We start from the raw sequence: 17686 nt of genomic DNA on the forward strand, positions 1-17686 counted from the left end.
AGCGTGTATGCCGCAGTGTGCGCGCCGTGGCTTTTTTTTTTTTTTTTTTTAAATCGCTCTTCTCTCGTGATGACCGTATTTACACCGCATGTTCATTGCGCACACAAACACCGGGTTAGAATCGATCGAGGATACGGTGAATTTGCCTTTCGTTTTTCAGATTCTGCCTCTTTTTTTTTTTTTTTTGGTTTAATATATATATATATTTCTGACCAGGCGAAATATGCCAGTCCATAACAGCCTAGAAGTCATGGCTGGCATCACCGCATCTGGCCCTGCATGGACACAAACGCGCTCAAATCATGGTACGCGTCGGTTCACGATCGCATCTTTGGGCCGATCGATGGATGTTGATCACACTCAAACGCCCGATGATCATTCGGAGGAGAGACACCGAGGAGGAGGAGGAAGAGATGCTCCTGCGACTTGTAGGCGATTCGCTGAGCATCCCCATGGTTAATCACGCGCGCTCGGGCGCACACACACACACACACACACACACACACACACACACACACACTAGCACAATCCAAACAACGTGCCCTCCCGTGCGCACGAGTCCGAGCACTTACGGCGGAGTCGTGTAAACGCTGACACGCAGCCTCACCCACAGTTATGTAACACAGCGCCTAGCCTTGACATTTCTGCTGGTGAAGAATATCTGACAGCATGGGCTCAAAGGTTAACTAGACACCAGGACAGTTCTGTTCATATGCAGATGGGAATGACCCTGCTCAGAGCCGAGAGAAAACTTAAAGGGGACCTATTATGGCATCTAATACCTATTTTAAACAGGCCTTGAATGTCTTAAAAACAAGCGTTTTTGCTAAAGAAACTAGAAATTCAGCCTCTGAGTCATGTCTTTATCTTCCCATTCTCTAACCTCATTATCTATGCGGGATTGTGAGTGGGCGGAGCTATTATGAGACACTGTGCTGATTGGCTGCCTGAATGACGCGAGACACCGCTACGAAAAAATGGCGGCAGCTCCGGCCGGCGGAGTTGTTGTTGTTGTTGTTCCGGCCAGAGTTAGTTGTGGGCGTGGTTTCACGCATCGGAGGCCAACCTATGTAAATTGCATTTTGGTTACGTAACGACGGGAGCAGAATCTGAACGTCTCGTAGAAGCCACATCACACTGGACGGCTCATCCGGGCGGCTGTACAGACACTGCAGCATTTGGTTGCTTTCCTCCTTCTCTGAGTTGGCAGGCTGAGGGGAGACCACTTTATATATGTTAAAGCAAGAAAAAACATGTTTTTCATAATGGGTCCCCTTTAACATTTTTAGCACCAAGGGATGCTGAATTATGCCCCCCCCCCCCCCCCCCCCCCCCCCAAAAAAAAAGGCAGGACAAGGTTTTTTTTTTTAAAAAGTGCTTCCAAATCAAAGCTTAAATCGTGGACCCTGTCTGTAAATCTGCCCATTTGTAGCCATTCAGGAGCTCCGGAGCTGAAAACGGATGTACTGTACACCCCCCCAAAAAACTAAGCCACTGCTGCTCTCTAATAACTTTTTTTTTTTTGTTGTGTGTGGTGGGGGCTGGTTTTATTAATTACATTAACAGCAACAAGAGGCTTAAAAGATTTTCAGGAATGATATACAGTGACAAATCTCTTATCTCAAAAAGCAGGAGCCTAAATAAAGCCCCTCTTGGTCACTGAAGCCTTGCCTCCTTTTTGTTCTAAGTTTGCCTGATTTCACAATGTTGCATAACAAGGTGTTTTCAGGAATTTCAGCTTTTTTGGGGGGCACTTCAAGGTGACATGCTTGAAAAAAGGGGTGGGTTACAAGGATATTCCTTCTGGGCAATGATTCCCAAATGGGTGAATAAGTCTGAGCAGCTGTGCCAAGCTCATGTTTCAACCATCATCAAAAGCACTTGTCTTGTTACATTAAAACAGTTCTCGCCACCCTATTCTGTAGCTGACCGGTCCAGATGGATGTGAAGGGATGTACTACCTCTGGGTTACATCTCCTATGAAGTGGGGTGGGGCCCTGGGTGCAGGCATGCATGCTGATCGAGCTGTGAAAGTGTGACGGAGCTACACACGGGACGGGAGTCAGGAACAGGTGTCTTGAGAAGCAGGGCAGTACTGAGCTCTGACGGGTTGCTGCAGCAGGTTTTTTTTTCTTTTTTTCCCTCCCTCCCACAAACATTAGGTGAGCTAGAGCCCAGCAAGGAAAGATTGATGGATGATTGTCCTTGGTCCATCTCCCTCCTGGGCTGCTTAGAGCTGGAGGATATTGCAGGGCTATTATTGCTCATCTGAGCTGCTCAGTACAGTCGTGTGAGGAAAGGCTGCTCTCCAACCCCCACCCCATCATAACTTTCCTCTTTTTTGTCTGCGCTAAGTTCTTAAACTTTTCTAGTGGCTTAAGAACTGTGTAGTTGATCTGGTTTGCCTTGAACCATGTACTGTATTTAGCCTAGCAATAAAATTGACGATAATATGCCAGAAACTAGTGGATATGTATTAAAAATAACTGGTGTGAGGGTGGTAAAGATTTTTATTGGGTTTAGACATGATCTGGATCAATGTACAAGGGATACAATGGGAACATTGTTAGTGTTTTTATAAGGCTATCAGATATAATGCAAGTTTGTCAGCATCTATCATTTTTGGAGCCCTTAAGTGTATTTTTATTTTTTAAAAGAGGGAAATGTGTTGCTGGTGAACTTGCTATGTTTCAGAAAGCCTATGAACTTGGTCTGACTTTAAAACTCTTTAAATGTATTCAAAATAGCTACATGTACAGTTACTATCCATCCAGTAAGATAAAGATTATGCCAAAGGAAACCCTTGAACCTTCTTTAAGGGCATCTCCTGTGGTTCTGGATGGATGGTGTGTAACGTACTTTACTCGCTATTTCAGGATGACTAAAGTTCTTTCAACCTTTTAATTAACAAGGACAACTCATTTTAAAAGTGACTGAAGTCCAAAGATTTGTGAACAGGTTCTTGGACCACAATATCCTCTAGCTCAGTCTTTGGTTTAAGAAGACCTAACTTAATCATTTGCTGTCAATCAACTTAACATTTGGACACTTAAAAGGGCAGTTATTAACATGACTTGTGCAGCAGATGGTCACTCGCTCTCAAAGTACAAAAATTTAGGGCAAGTGATTTTTATAAGGTCCTAAATCTGCTACTCTCGGTTGTGAGTCTTTTAAATTATGAATAGCTTTTAGCTTGCATTCTTCCATTCCTTTAGTTCAAGAATCCCCCACTCTCTTCTGAGGGATTTGAGACTCGCTGTGCATGAATACATGAGAAGACTCCGACAGCAGGAGCAGGAAAACCTGAATCTACCAGCTGCATGACGCCACTTGGCGTGATCTCGCCTCAGTATGACTGAGGAGGGACTTCATGAAAAGATGCCTGGCATATGTTGATCTTAATCATACAGTACATCTTTTATAACTTTCCACAGACTGTGGATATCCACCTAAAGCAGCTGGGTTTATTGGCAGTGTGAACTTGTATTTCTTCTAGACTCAAATGGTGGTTAAATTAAAATGCTGATCTGCAGGTTTTTTGTTTTGTTCTCTCCAAACCTATTAGATGTTTTCAACCATTCAAGATGCACTTATTGTCCACTGCAAATGAGAAGAATAAAATTAAAATGTTTAATTGTAGCTCTCAAAACTAATCACTGCTTTCATTAATGGGCCTATTGTAATTTTAAATGGTTAAGGATGAGAAGGAATTGCAAATGTGCACATCACAATTTCCTAGACAAAGTAACCTACTTATTGAGTTTAAATAGTTCACTCTGAGCCAGTTGAAATGCACAATCACATCTTCAAATGCGTGCTACCAGAACGCATGCCCAACAGCTCAGACACATTCTTTCGGTCATCTAGGAATCATTAAGCAATTTAGCATGCAGTTTCCCAGTACAAGTTGCATTTTAAATGGGCAATTTTTCCAAATTAAAATGTTCCTGTATGCATGATTGCCTGTCTTGCCGCATGCCGTCCACATGTCTGTGGCTTTAAAGCTGGTTCCAATGATGTCTGGATATCAAATTGGGCAGAATTTAATTTTAGCAGTGCTTACAATGTAGAGGGAGGCCAGAGGCGGGAGAGTGAAACTGAGCTGGTTAGTGGGAGCAGGTTGAAGCTATGACTGGAGGGTTCGGGCTCTGGGATTGGAGAGTTGTGGGAAGCAGCTGAGGTCGTCTAGTGTGTAATGCGTTTATCCAGTGCCTGCTGATCTTCAGGCTGTTGGACTATCGTGGATTGAAAGCCATTTAATGACAATTTTATTTTGATGTGCTGACAGCACCGTTTGAGGCAAGTATGACTGTACTGTATCGAAGTCAAGACTGAACTCAAATACTCTGGGATTCACAAACTGGGCCCTTTCATTCTTAAGAGTGAAATTGATCTGTTCCCCCATAGCATGACTCAACACTTGGGTTTTTTTTTCTTCCCCCTCTTTCCTCCTCCCCTCCAAGGGGTCGCGATTTCCAACATCTCATCACTACTTGGTGTTTTGCTAGGGAGCTGTGTTAATCAAAGCTCTGAACAAACTCTACCCTGTCGGCCGACCACTTGAAGGCAAATGAGCTGCAGACTAAAGTTTCTTCAAATGTACGTTCTTGGAGATTAAAACCTGAGCCAGATATTGGACGCACAGTTTGTGGGCCATCAGAAATGCATCCAAGTCAATGTTAAAGTTGCTGTATGTACTGTTTGGGTGGCAGTGACATCTCATTCTTTTTGAAGATGATATTGAATGACTTCTTGCTAATCAAACTGTTTAGAAAAAGGATTGTCCATTGAAGTAGCTTCCTGCACATGTTCCATAGTATCCCCTCGGATTCTCTACTTTAAGGCTACATCTGAATGCAGACTTTAGCCTGATAACTGCTATCATGTACAGTAATGCTCCGTTTACATTTGTTTCAGTAATGAGCATAGGCTCTGTAAATGAAAGAACCAGAAGGGATCTAGAAGTATAAATCAAAGTGAATCTGCAACTGTGAGGCTTGAAAATGGTTTAAGTTTTTTGTCTGTCCACTTTACAGCATCAAGGCTGCATTTACAAACTGAAATAGGGTCCACACTCCATTAAAAGTTTCAATATGAGGCTACCTTTCCCGAGTAGCATGGATGGAAAAACCTCACATTTAAAAAGGAACTAATGCAGTCATTGCCTGAGACTCGGTTATTCCGCCTGTGATGGATACAGTTGCATTCCTTGTGCTTTTCACCCATATTACACTTAAATCTGGCGTTTTAAGAGCCATAAATGGAGGATCATCCTAGCAAAGTTTTGGCAATACTAATCTGCAAGCACAAGGAAATAAAAACGTATGCCATTATACCCCAACGTGCATCTGAGTTTTTTTTATTTACTTTTCTAGCTTCATCAAAACAATCATATCGATTGTCAATTTGCTTTTACCCATCTATGATAATTTAACTTTGAACTTAAACCAGAACTCTTAGTTTTGTGTCATAAGTGAAGCTTGTTAGCCGAGGTTGTAGGGGTTGAAACGTGGGTTGACTCTGCTGGTTCTGCAAGTCTCCGTTCAACAGAGGGTCTTTAAAACGTCGTTTTTTTTTTTTTTGGCACAGTCGTAGCAAGGCTTTCCTTCAACGAGGACTTAATGTGCATGGATTCACTTTCATGACAGTTCAGGTGCTCATAACAGTTACTTTTTACAGCTTCTTAACAATGAAGTTTCATTTTGACCGAAGTGACCCGAAAATCTAACGTAATCCTCATTCTTATACACTTGCCACATGTGGGCTTTGGAACAAAAAGGCAAACTTGTAACCTTGAGCAGCAGACTGTTGTCTCAGACATTCAGGGTTGCTTTATTTAGCAGGTTAACTAAGTTCAGTTCATCAGTCTATAGGTGTTGTTTTTTTTTTTTTTTTTTGTTTTCTTCCCTTTCTCTCCATAATTGCCAGGGGTTGTAGACTGGTCACAAGGAGCCGTTCACATGTTCAAGAAGAACTTTTACAAGCGTCATGTGAGTCGACGCCTGGCTAGAAAGTCTTTTAACTTTGCTTTATTGCATAATCTCTCTTGGATGGTGGGAAGCTATTGACCAACGAGGTGATTATGAATAAAACGGTCTGTCCATCCTCAGGGTGTCCACTAGGGATGCACGCATGACTATGCATACAGCATTTAAGTCTCAGCACTCTGCTCCTCGACTAGCCGTGCCTTTGAAGTGCTGCCCAGAGTGTCTGTATGCATGTTTTTTTTTTTTCATAATGGATTGCAGACTTTTTTTTTTTCTGCCCTCATTACAGAAGCTTAAGAGCAGTTTAATAAAAAAATGAAATTCCCACCCCCAAAACATAATGGAACAGCTGCATTTTGATGTTGCCGCTGGATGGAAATGTCACATCTACATAAATGTGAACTTTTAAGGGATTTAAAAAAAAAAAAAAACAACCTTGTTTGGATTAATGAGTGTGATCATGGGTGCTTGGAGGGGGTCATAAAAAATGCTCTGCAACGGCAGCCATGTTAGTTTTGAGTGCAAAATGGAGTTTCGAGGTTTCGCTGCAACAAAAGGGGAAAAGCCTTAGAGGATGGTTGCAGGAGCATTAACCTCCAACACACTGGAGGCTTGGATGGAAACGTGCATGCTGTATTTGTCACGGTTTAATGATAAAAGCCATTTATGTTCTGTTTCAGGGCATGGGATGATGGTGGAGGGACACCCAGACCTTCAGCACTGGGGTAGGCGGCTCATGGCTTCACTGCAGGAAAATGAGACGGAGCCAAAGAACTGCTCAGCGCCAGGTAACTTTATTTTTAAACAATGGTGTATTTTGCATATTTCTCGTACTCAGGGGAAAAAATGGGTATTGTGTGGGTTTTATTTTTTTAAATTACACCATCTAGGAGAAAATGTCAAAGTTGGCAGCAAATAGATGAGTGTTTTGAGTGCAGATATTTGAAGAAGCAAGTGTTTATTGTAAGACTAGTCCGACCCATTTCTAATCGGGTAGACAGAGCTACACAGTTTTCTGGTGATAATAAAAGAAACTGCATGTAACTTGTAATTTTCTGCCCATTACGCCATCAGTCAAGATTAAATGCAGAGAGTCTTTAAAGGGAACCCTGCATATTAAGACATGTAGGTCTTAAAAGATAAATGTTGGTATCAATTATAACAATGTGATATAAAAAACCTTGTTGATGTCTTCGTTTTTATAAAATTTGAAAATATAATTTAACATGTAGGTCGCCATTGTTTTTTACATTCTGGGTAGTACGTCACACGGTGGCACCTGCTAACCCCCGTCCACTGTTCTGACACCCAGAAACAGATGAAAACACAGCTAAACAGGTGACGGCGCACCAGAAACACAGATGAAAACACAGCTGAACATTAAGGTGACGGCGCACCTACAAAAAAGTAAAATAAAATTAAAAAAAAGTGCAGCCCCATACAGCATGAACTATAAAAACACCATAAAACTCAGATAGACTAACAGACCACACGTTTCAACTAGCAGATAACCGATGCTACAATAAAAACCCCAGCCAGATCTGGCGTCATTAAATTAAATAAAGATGTTCTTGCCTATTTGAAGCGAAGTCTGCGCCTCCCGTTTCGTCAAAGTCCCGGGCCAGTCCCCTCAGCCTCTGGTGAGTCATCACCCAGCACCGAGGCCGGTTTTAGGGGGGAGAGGGGGGGGCTATGCCCACTCAAACGTGCATATTGCCCACCGGCGTCTCCATCCCGGCGGCGACAGCGAGAGCGGAGAGCGGAGAGCGGGTGGCGGAGCGCTGCGGGCTGTAGAGCCCCGGCTACGCAGCCTACGGCGTAGCCTACGCAGGCTACGGCGTGGCCTACGCCGTCTACGCCGTAAGCTACGCCGTCTACGCAGGAGCCTAATGCACTGGTAAGATGCGCACAACATTGATCATTTTTGCAGATCTCCCGTGCATCACAGAACTTTGATCCAGTTTGCCTGAACCGAGACGTCTTATGGGCTCCCTCGTCAGCCTCCACGGCCGGGAGATGCTGCTCAACTATGTTTTAGATACCTGTCCCAGTTAAACTAATGGGGCTTATCTTCCCAGAGCCACCGTCGTACGTCATCGCCCCCAGAATACATTGCGCAGGTAAAACATGGCGCCTCCCGCAGGTCAAAATATGTAATAAACATTGTAGATTTTTAAAGCAATTAGATTATTTTATGTGTTTCTAACAACATATTTTAGTATAAGAGAACAATTGTGGCTAATTAGGGACTACATGTCTTAATATGCAGGGTTCCCTTTAAACCATGCAGACCTGATTCAATATTTGATGTGACTAAAGTGAGAAAGTGCTGGTGGACAGTTTAAAAAAAAAAAAAAAAAAAAAAAGTAAACAAACAAACAAACTCTGGGGTACAAATTAGTGACTGACTTAAAACACTTTCAGCAGTTACAATTAATTGCCTATCTTTGAATGTTTTCACTGGAATTTCTCCTGAGATGCATTTGCAGAGTGAAATGTATATTTTTAAATGTTCGGCTTTTTTTAACTCAAATTTCTCAATTCCTGCATGGCTTTTATTCTATTAAATTTGTAATTGATGCACTATCAACTGAGAACAGATTTGTATTACAATAGATTTCATGCTAGTTTGTACCTGGAAATACAACAGTTTATGGAGTAGCTGCGCCTCCACCAGCCACAGGTGCTTAACGACATCAGTAATTATCATTAAACTACATTTCCAATACTAATGCATTGTTTTGGTCCCTCTTTCTGATATTTAACTCTGGTTGCAAATTTAATTTCTCAAGGCACTGATTGTGACCATTGGCAACAATTTAAACTATCAAACTTGTTTTAAAGAAATGTATGAAGTTGTTAGTTGATGCTGCTCTTAACCTATTAATTGTAACACATTCTCTGAAATGAGTGGGTTTTATTTTTGTTCTTCCCACTAGTCATATAAGTTGACTGAGTAGTTTTTTTTTTTTTTTTAATCCTGCCATCGCCTCACTTTAAAAGCCAGGATGTTTTATTTTTTATTTTTTTTTAATTTTTTTGGAAAGTGCCTCAGGAGGAAGTTACAGATGTCTTGGTTTCATGTTGATTTCCATGTCATTCAAATAGCTTCACACTGACTAGTTTTGTTCTCAAACATTGACTGATTCATGAACCTTATGTGCATTACTTATTTGGAAAAAGCTGCCAGTTGAGCCATGTTATTCCTCACGTTTTGTATAAAAAGGATGTACACACAGTGTCTCTTTTGCATCCTTCTGCTCTCGCCGGCTGAAGAACCTTCTCCTTCCAAGATGGATTTAAGACCTGAGTGACGGCGCTTGTATGATGTTTCTTAACAGTTGGATTTGTGCATTTGACCAACGCTGTGAACAGGTGAATTGACTCTGTAATGTTTATTACTTCATTACTGGACACAACAGCCCGATTCCCTCAAGGACCAGTGAAATCATCATCAGCAGTACTACTTGCTGTTTTTTTTGTGTAAACAAGCCAAACATTTATTTTTCCACTGCCACTTATGGACACTTTTTTTTTTTTTTCTTCGTGTCTTTAGCACCAGACTGGACTCGACATTCCACAGATTTCTCATTCGCCTCCTCCATCCTATTACACTGCTTGGTCAGTGTGAGCTGATCATATGACTTCTTGTGTTTTGTGAATAATCCAGCCCATAGTTGCAGACATACGAGACCTCCTGGCCCTGTGGACTGCTTATTTTGTTTGCCAGAACTGCACATGTATATATTATAGTAAATGTGGAAACAGTGTTTAAAAAATGCTCAACTTTTAACTCCCAAGAAACATTTCCCATCAGTGGTGTGCTTAGCCAAGCTGCTCTGTCTTGTCGTGCAGAAGTGCACCATGATCTGCATGTGACTTGTGAACTCCAGGACCTCAGAGGGAAGTGGGATTTATATTCTTTTGCAGCTCAGTGTGCCCTCTAAACTAGTTAAAGGCAGTTAGGTGTTTGTCTTGACCAAAGCTTTGTCATTACGTTATGCAATAACTTATGCAAATCTAGTATTCTAAGTATTGATTGGACTCCTAATCAATAGAAATGAGTAGAGCTATAATAAAGTTTTTTTTTTTTTCCTCTAATAGTTACTTTTGCACTGTAAGTCATTTGTATTTTTAATATGGAGATCTTGCCAGAACTCATTATCATGCCTGTATAGAATTAATGGCAACAAACACTAACCCACTAGAATACATTTCCAGTCCTAGTCATCTGAACTGTAAAAAAAAGTTACACAGAAGTCAGCGGTTTCATCTCTGTGGTCTTTTGGGTCCATCCTGCTCACCTTGCTGTTAGAAATTTTCTAAATGTGGTATTTGACTGCACCCCTTGTCTTTTACCTGGTAGGGTTGCACTACTTTGTACCAAAGGAAATGTATTTGGATTTGTTTATGGTCAGTGCTGTGTGCGGGGGGGACTGAGCACTGAGCCGACAAGTAAGGGGAGGTGACCAAGGGGTTTGACATTGATGTGATTCTTTGAGGCATGACGACACTTACCGTATTTACAAGAACTAAATGACACTTAAAAAGGGACATATTAAAGTTCTTGACTGTATTTGGGTGTCTGAAGTGACTCACTTCATGTGGGTCTGCCTGCATCCAACTGTCTGCAATGTGACGTCACAGGCCCAGATGGGAGTAGAATATCCATCTTTATATTATTCCATCTTCCATTACGCTGCCAGGAGTGCGTAGTGTAAAACATCAGTTTCAAAAGGCCCACTACCCTAAATCCAGCTACCGTGAAGAGTTGTAAAGAAATAGTTTTTGGAGAATGTTGCATACATCTCATTTCCTCAGGAAACCTTTGGGATGTCAGTGGTTAAGTGGCTGAAACAATCCTGAAAACATCACATGGGAACTTTATGCCACACTATCTTGTGAGATGCAGAATTTCCTCTCAGCAATCCCATGACGAACCAAACAAATGCACTCCTATTTCTCACCCAAATAAGAGGTGTATTAAATCTAGAGCAAGACTAAAGGTTTCATTTAAATGTTTTTTTCCACAACTTCTTCCAGGCAGCACAAACTTGATCAGATGGTTGTTGGCTAAGAAAGGAATAAGGGCTTACTTGGTAGACAAAGAATACTGAATTTTTCATGTGCATCACCCTCCCTCTGCTGAAAAGTGTGGCACTGATGGAGGAATAATCTGCATTCAAGTGCTGCTAAAACCATACTTTAAACGCCCACTTGAAAGGCAGGGTGTAGCAGGAATGATAGAGGTGAATGACAAGGTTTAGAGATTTTGTTTCTTTTAGTTTTGAAGATGCAACAGTGATCTGCTTTTTTGGCAGGAGGTGTATTGTGGAATCTCTCTGCAATGTTTCTTTTTTTGGATGTTTTACCTACACTGTAAATTTGGTGTTTTATGCATCAGCCTGTATTGGAATGCATGTTCATCAACTGCAGGGAAACACCAGAAGGAGTGTGGTGTGTGTTTGTTTTTTTTTGTTTTTTTTTATAAAGGGAATTACACAGGCCTGGATTATGCTGGAGTGCATAATGGCAACTGACCTCACTTGCACGCCGACGATGGAACAATACAGAGCACAAGCACCTGCACAAAACGCTTTCCAGTGCTGAGCAGATGAAATATGCCTGACCTCTTTACACATTCGAGTGCTGCCTTTTTTTTTTTTTCCTCTCCGTCTCATACATTTTCATTTTGCTCATTTTATTAAAACAAAGACATTTCTCCAGACTTCAGGAGACAAGGCGGTTGCAGAGCCATGTTCATGCATTTCTCCAATACAGATGTTTGCTTCATCTACCCAGGAGCTTCTGATTCACCAACAGCTCGTCTACACTCAATCTAACAAAGTCTGATGGGAATTTGTGCTTAAAGTTAAGTGTAATGGGTTTGAGTGTGCTCATAGCTGAAGTTGGATCTCTTAAGGTGCTTATGCGACCATGTGAGTTGGTGCTTCTGCATGTGATGGTTTTAGTATATGGAAAGTAGGGACTTTGTCTAACAAAGGCTTTGACCTCTTCATAACTTATTGTTGGTGCGACCCAGAGATCATCCAATAAGCCAGCTCATGTTTACAAAAATATTAGTCAGCCACATTCTGATCATGCCGTTCACTGATGTCTGCTGGAGGAAGCTAATTATCTAATGGGCTAATAATGGCCCAGAGGAAAAGTGTGTGTGTGTGGTTTAATTTATTGCAGTTGTGTTCACTTGATGATCTGGCTGGTGTTTTGGGGTGGGAGCACGGACTGTGATGGAACTGGTACCAGGCACTGTGCCAAAACGCCTTGCTCATGTTAGGTTTTTGTGGAATATTTAATAGCATTAAGTTTCCCCCCCTACTGCTTGGTGTGTATGTGATTGTCATGACTACCTCTAAAGATACTTTCTCGGACCACAACAGGAGTGGTGGCTGAGGTCTGTGCACAGTACTCCCCGACATCTTCTGTGTGACAACAAAGCAACACACTGTGCCATTATGCAACAGTCGTATCTAGATTATAATCAGATTACTGAATAATTACAACAGTGTAAATGGCTCTGGTTTTAACATGTCAAAGTCAGGTCATCTGTTTTTGTTGTAGCTGGATGTTGGAGTGAATACTCTTAATCCGATCTAGGAAAACACGAGGAAAAAAATATAGCCAAGTTTGTAATGAGTGAATTTTTTTTTTTTTTTTTTTTAATTCAGCTTGTGTAGAGGCAGGCTAGGAACATTGAATATTTTGGACGATGGTCCTCGTTAGTGACTGAGCCATTGTTTTTGTCTGTCATGCACCTCAATCCGTAATTGTTCTTTTGATCCTTTTTCTAAACTCAAGACTGCAGCACCTCAAAGTTTCAAAATGATGAAACCTTTTGAATTGTTTCATCTTATTTAGCTGTGAATGAGGCCAAGCACAATGTGTTAATTGGATTGTTTTTCCTTTTTTATTGCCAACTACACTGCAAGACTTGCAACAGCAAAAAATTGAATAAGAAAGGTATCAATTTGTAGAGGGTTTTTAAAGAAAAGCGTGTGCTAAAACGTCGATGCATTAGTCATTCTAAACATATCTGGAAGGTAAACGGTACTTCGACCTAACCCGGAAAACTTCACTATATTTTAATATCTCCTAACTGCTGCACCAATCTAGAAACCTGCCTCTTTAAAAACTAGACTGCGCTGTGCTAGGACTACGCTCCCCCCCCAGCAAAGGAACATCTGTTAATTAAAGTCAGGCTGTTTACCTTCCAATGTTTAAATGATTGCTTGAATAATTTATGCACTGACTTATGGTAACAGCCACCTCCAAATAAGCTTGTTAAATGTGACCATGACTTTTTTTTTTTTAAATTTATTTTCTTTTATATTAATCACTTGTGTATTTAACCACTGAAATGAGTTCCTTGCTAAATTTGATTGCGCATTAAACAGGATGGTATCTTTTACGTATAAACAGTTTTACTGTTCCTGACCTAAATTACGCATCTGCAGTGTTCAAAAGTATAGTGCGCTATGACTGTGATGCTTCAGGTGAAAAGGGGCTGGCTGCAGAAATGGATGTGCCAGTAACTTCTTGCATAAGCATCCCAATCGGGTCTCCAAACGAGGTTAGTTTTCAGCACAACTTCTGAGGAGAGCTTTATTGCCCCCCCCTTTTTTTTTTCTTGACAGTGTTGGCAAACATCCTTGTGAATGTTGCTAGAAGCTGCTTGTGTATTGTTGCTCTACTCAAACACTAACTTGAATAATTGGGTTGTAGCTCGATTTATTAAAATTCTTCTGAAAAAAGTTGGATTTCATTCAACTGAGGTATTTGTCATTCAATCCATGTACCTCATTTGAGATGGATCATGTAATCAGTCTGTGTCCTGCCCTGTCCTTGTGAGGCAATTGGCCACGGAAGCATGTTCTTGTCTAGTTTGACCTCTGTAGCTTAGAGATGGCGGTGAACGCTGCAGATGCTGTCTGGGTGACGGTTTATGGGCTTGCGAGGTGACCCTCGCCTACCGGTCATCACTCTCTGGTGTCCCACTGTTGGCGCCACCTTCACAGCTTTTCGTGATCACCCATTTTTAATGCTGTCATACAAGATCACATCCACACAGTGGCCAAGTAACTATGAGCTAAACTGCTGGGGAGTTATTGATTTAGACAGAAGACCTTCAGTGCTCTCCACTAATCATGTAGCCAGGAGCTGAGATGACAGGAAAATAAGTGACATTTATATTCTGTTCGCTGGGGTCAAACCTTCTGCAGCTAGGTGTTTATGGGACTTGTAAGTCCTGTTATCAGTTGAGCATTTTGGCTTTGGGATCAGCTTTGAAATCACAGCTGACAAATCCTGTACCTGAATGTGTCCTGGTTTAATTCAATTTTATTTATATAACGTCTATTACAAGTTGTTTTTAGAGCATCTCATCTGAAGTTTTATTCAGCACATGACGCGAGATGACATAGGATGGTAAATAGCCACCAGGTGTCCTGTCTGTTTTTAATTACACATGAAGGTCACTGACCTTGTGCTGAGTTTAGTTTTAGCAATTTAATGTTGTACAACGGCATTAAATCTTACAAATCAACTTCTGATTTGTCCCCTAGGCAGAAAGTGAAGCGTTTAATTAATTGCCATCTATCCTCATCTGTCATCTGTTCCAGACGCAGCGTTTTGGATGATCAGGTACAAAAGATGTGATGCTGGTTGATGACAAAGGAAATCGGTGGTGCAATTTTCCTCCTGCCCACAGCAATAGGCCTCCACAATGAATCTTTGCATTAGTTTTCATGATTTATTTATTTTTTGCATTAACTAAGAGTCATGATAACAAAGTAATCTCATCCTACAAGCTGCAGGGTTTCAGATGCAGGACAGACTCAGTCACACAATCTCAAATGTTGTGAGGAGTCTCAGGTGAGCAAAGTTCCACTTCCCACACCCATGTGGCATCTCCACCTTTTTTGCAGATACGGACATTTTTCAATCTTCTACTACTCCAGCAACAAGTTTTAGATTATCCTCAGATGTAGTTTAGATAGATATAGATTTGGATATATTCAGCCTGTTAGCGTTAGTTTCTCATTTTGAACCACTGCGTGATTTGCTTGTTCTGGGGATTTTATTTGTAAAAGTTCAGTTTATGGGTCTTCAGCTTTGAGATGGGGGGCCAGTTCATGTGATTTAGCATGGGGAGACCCATTAATGGCCAGCACAAGCATCCAGAACGCGCACCTGGAAATGCTCATATGGCACACGAAGTGCCCAGGAGACTAGAACTTTGATACTTTTGTAGGTTTCCTTCTCCCTCAAACCCCAAGTGTGTGTGTGTGTGTGTGTGTGTGTGTGTGTGTGTGTGTGTGTGTGTGAGTGACATGACACCACGTAGGAAACTGAACAAATGGAGGACGAATATAAATTTACTGTGCTTGATATACGGTATATCAAGCAGTATTTATGTGCTTGATATATATCCGTCTGAAGTAACAAACTTGGATGTGACAACTTTGTCCGTTTGAGGTGGCCTCAGTCTGAAGATGTCCTTGAGTGAGCTGTTCAGAGTTGCAGGATACAGTGATATATTTTGCACTGCATCCTGAGGTGCTTTGACCAAAGCATGTAAGATTTTTATAATTTTCAAACAATTTAGCTTTGGAGGTTAAAGTGACGTGATTCTCTTGGCACTTATGAATCTGCAGTTTAATACTTTGAAAATGTGAAATCTCTTATTTTCTCTTGTATATCTTGCTTGTTGGTTTCCATGTAATACATTTTTTGTTTTAATTGTCTGTCTGTGATGCAGTCTGCTCAAGCTTGTGTAAACAATATGCCTGTAATGTTGTAGTCTTGCTGGAAGGGGACCGGCACTGTGAGCCAGCTGCTCGGGTCGAACCGAGGCCGCTCCCCACAGATGCTCCCTCACGTAAACGAGATGCTGAGCCTCTGTCTCCAGCCAGGTGCACCGTGGATTGGCTGTGCTCCCAGAGATCTGAGCTGTGCAGTGGTACCATGTTCACGCCGCGGTCCAGCTGGAGCTCTGGATGATGGATGAGTTCTCAGCATGGGAGACTTTCTGCGTGGTTGCTTTAACTCTGTATGACTTGAGACTTTTAATATAACCAAGACTTTTTAAATCAGTTGATGTAACTGATGGTGCGTTCTCTGAACAGGTATAAATGTTAGTAGTGTGCTATGTTGCAATTTCAGGATTTAACATTTTTTGTGTGTTTTGAGCCAATTCAGTCCTTGGAGAATTCAACACCCCAGGGTTTTGTTTTATTTGAATGACAGCCCGTCTAATTTACGTTTGACCCTTTCTAGCGGTAGTGGCCACTTTAAGTGCGCAAGACATTTTTGCTGTATTAGATGATCTAGTGGAAAGATGAAAGAGACAGAATAATGCAGCCGCAGTAATTCGGTGAAAGCCTACTGAACCAACAGGACACCCCAGGCCTGTGGCTCCAAGATGGATACCCATCATGAAGTCACAAAGTCCTCCTAGGGTGGGATGGGTACATGTGTACCTCGCAGTCATCTGGCTGATGTGTGGTGACCATGACATTTCCTCTCTCCTCAGCAATACACGAGTTCCCTGATGACATTTTCACCAACGATGAACGAAAGACGGGAGCAGTTATGCTGCACATTGTGGCGGTAAGAGACCTTGCTCAAGTGATGACACAGATGTTCATTAAAGTCAGCATGCATCGCACCTCAGGTTCCAAAGTTTGGATGCTGTTTTTTTTTTTTTAAAGTCGTGTGATGTTGGAATTTAGTTTTTTTTTTTTGAAGAAGAAGAAGAACCAACTTGTTCATTCTTGAAGTTGATGCCACCACTGCATTCAAAGGGTTGGGACATGCATGTTTGCATGTTTAACACTTAACTAACTGTTTTTTGTTTTCTTTTTTAAGCGCTTGAAGGGACATTCTGGAGTTAAAACAACCCAGGTGTATTTTTAAGAGTGCTATCTTATAAGTCTGGACAAGTTGGCCACTGATGCTACGCAAACTCACTAGCTGCAAAAAGAGTTCATAGCTCCTATATTGAGTCTGGTCGGAGCTCCATCGCCCTGATAACATTAATTGCCATTTTTCTGCAAACACATGTTGAACTGCTTTGACTCCTGTCGTTTTGGTCCCCATCGAAAGTTAACACACTGCTGCCAAAGTACAGACCTATGGCTATTTAAATGCGGCCGTTCTTGTCTAAAGGGATACGTCTCGCATGCTCTGCATCCAACGTGGTCCAGCTGCCTCAGCAAAGCCACTGGGAATGCATTGCTACACCTAACCTCATTTCAAATAATTGGAGGTGTTTACATGCTGACATAGTCATTTCTAAATAAGGTAAATGCAAATGTTGCACTTGATCTTCAAAGAGCAGTATTTTAATTTTGAAGTGCTGCTACTTGTGTGCAATGATTGTATTCAGCACCACTAAAATCCTGCTGTAACCTGTGCCAACGGTGCGACTATCCAGTGTTAAGCAGGCACCGTGGCTACTAATAACGGCCGACGTGAGCGCTTGATCTTCAGACTTCTTTGTACAGAATACTCTCAAGTAGTGAGCAGTTGAAGCAGCCACGAGTAAGAACGGAATTGAATGATGGTGGAAGTGTCGAGTTTATCAACTGATGGCGACAGAAATAAAATTGCCCCATTTGAGAGAATGCTGCCATCAATAGCAAGACTCGACATGTGACAGGCGTTGCTGACTTCTCAAA

General features: G+C 41.6%; 1 protein-coding gene across 2 annotated transcripts in view; it reads left to right on the top strand.

The window, feature by feature from the left end:
* The window catches only part of slc24a4b (solute carrier family 24 member 4b), a 37960-nt gene that overhangs the window by 1273 nt on the left and 19001 nt on the right, over nt 1–17686 (top strand). For both annotated transcript variants that reach the window (XM_061746951.1, XM_061746952.1), the window contains exons 2-3: nt 6668–6775; nt 16540–16616. In XM_061746951.1, coding sequence (XP_061602935.1) covers nt 6668–6775; nt 16540–16616 — 185 coding nt within the window. The remainder of the gene's footprint in view (nt 1–6667; nt 6776–16539; nt 16617–17686) is intronic.

This window comes from Cololabis saira, chromosome 18, assembly GCF_033807715.1.
Source record: "Cololabis saira isolate AMF1-May2022 chromosome 18, fColSai1.1, whole genome shotgun sequence".
Lineage (NCBI taxonomy): Eukaryota > Metazoa > Chordata > Actinopteri > Beloniformes > Belonidae > Cololabis > Cololabis saira.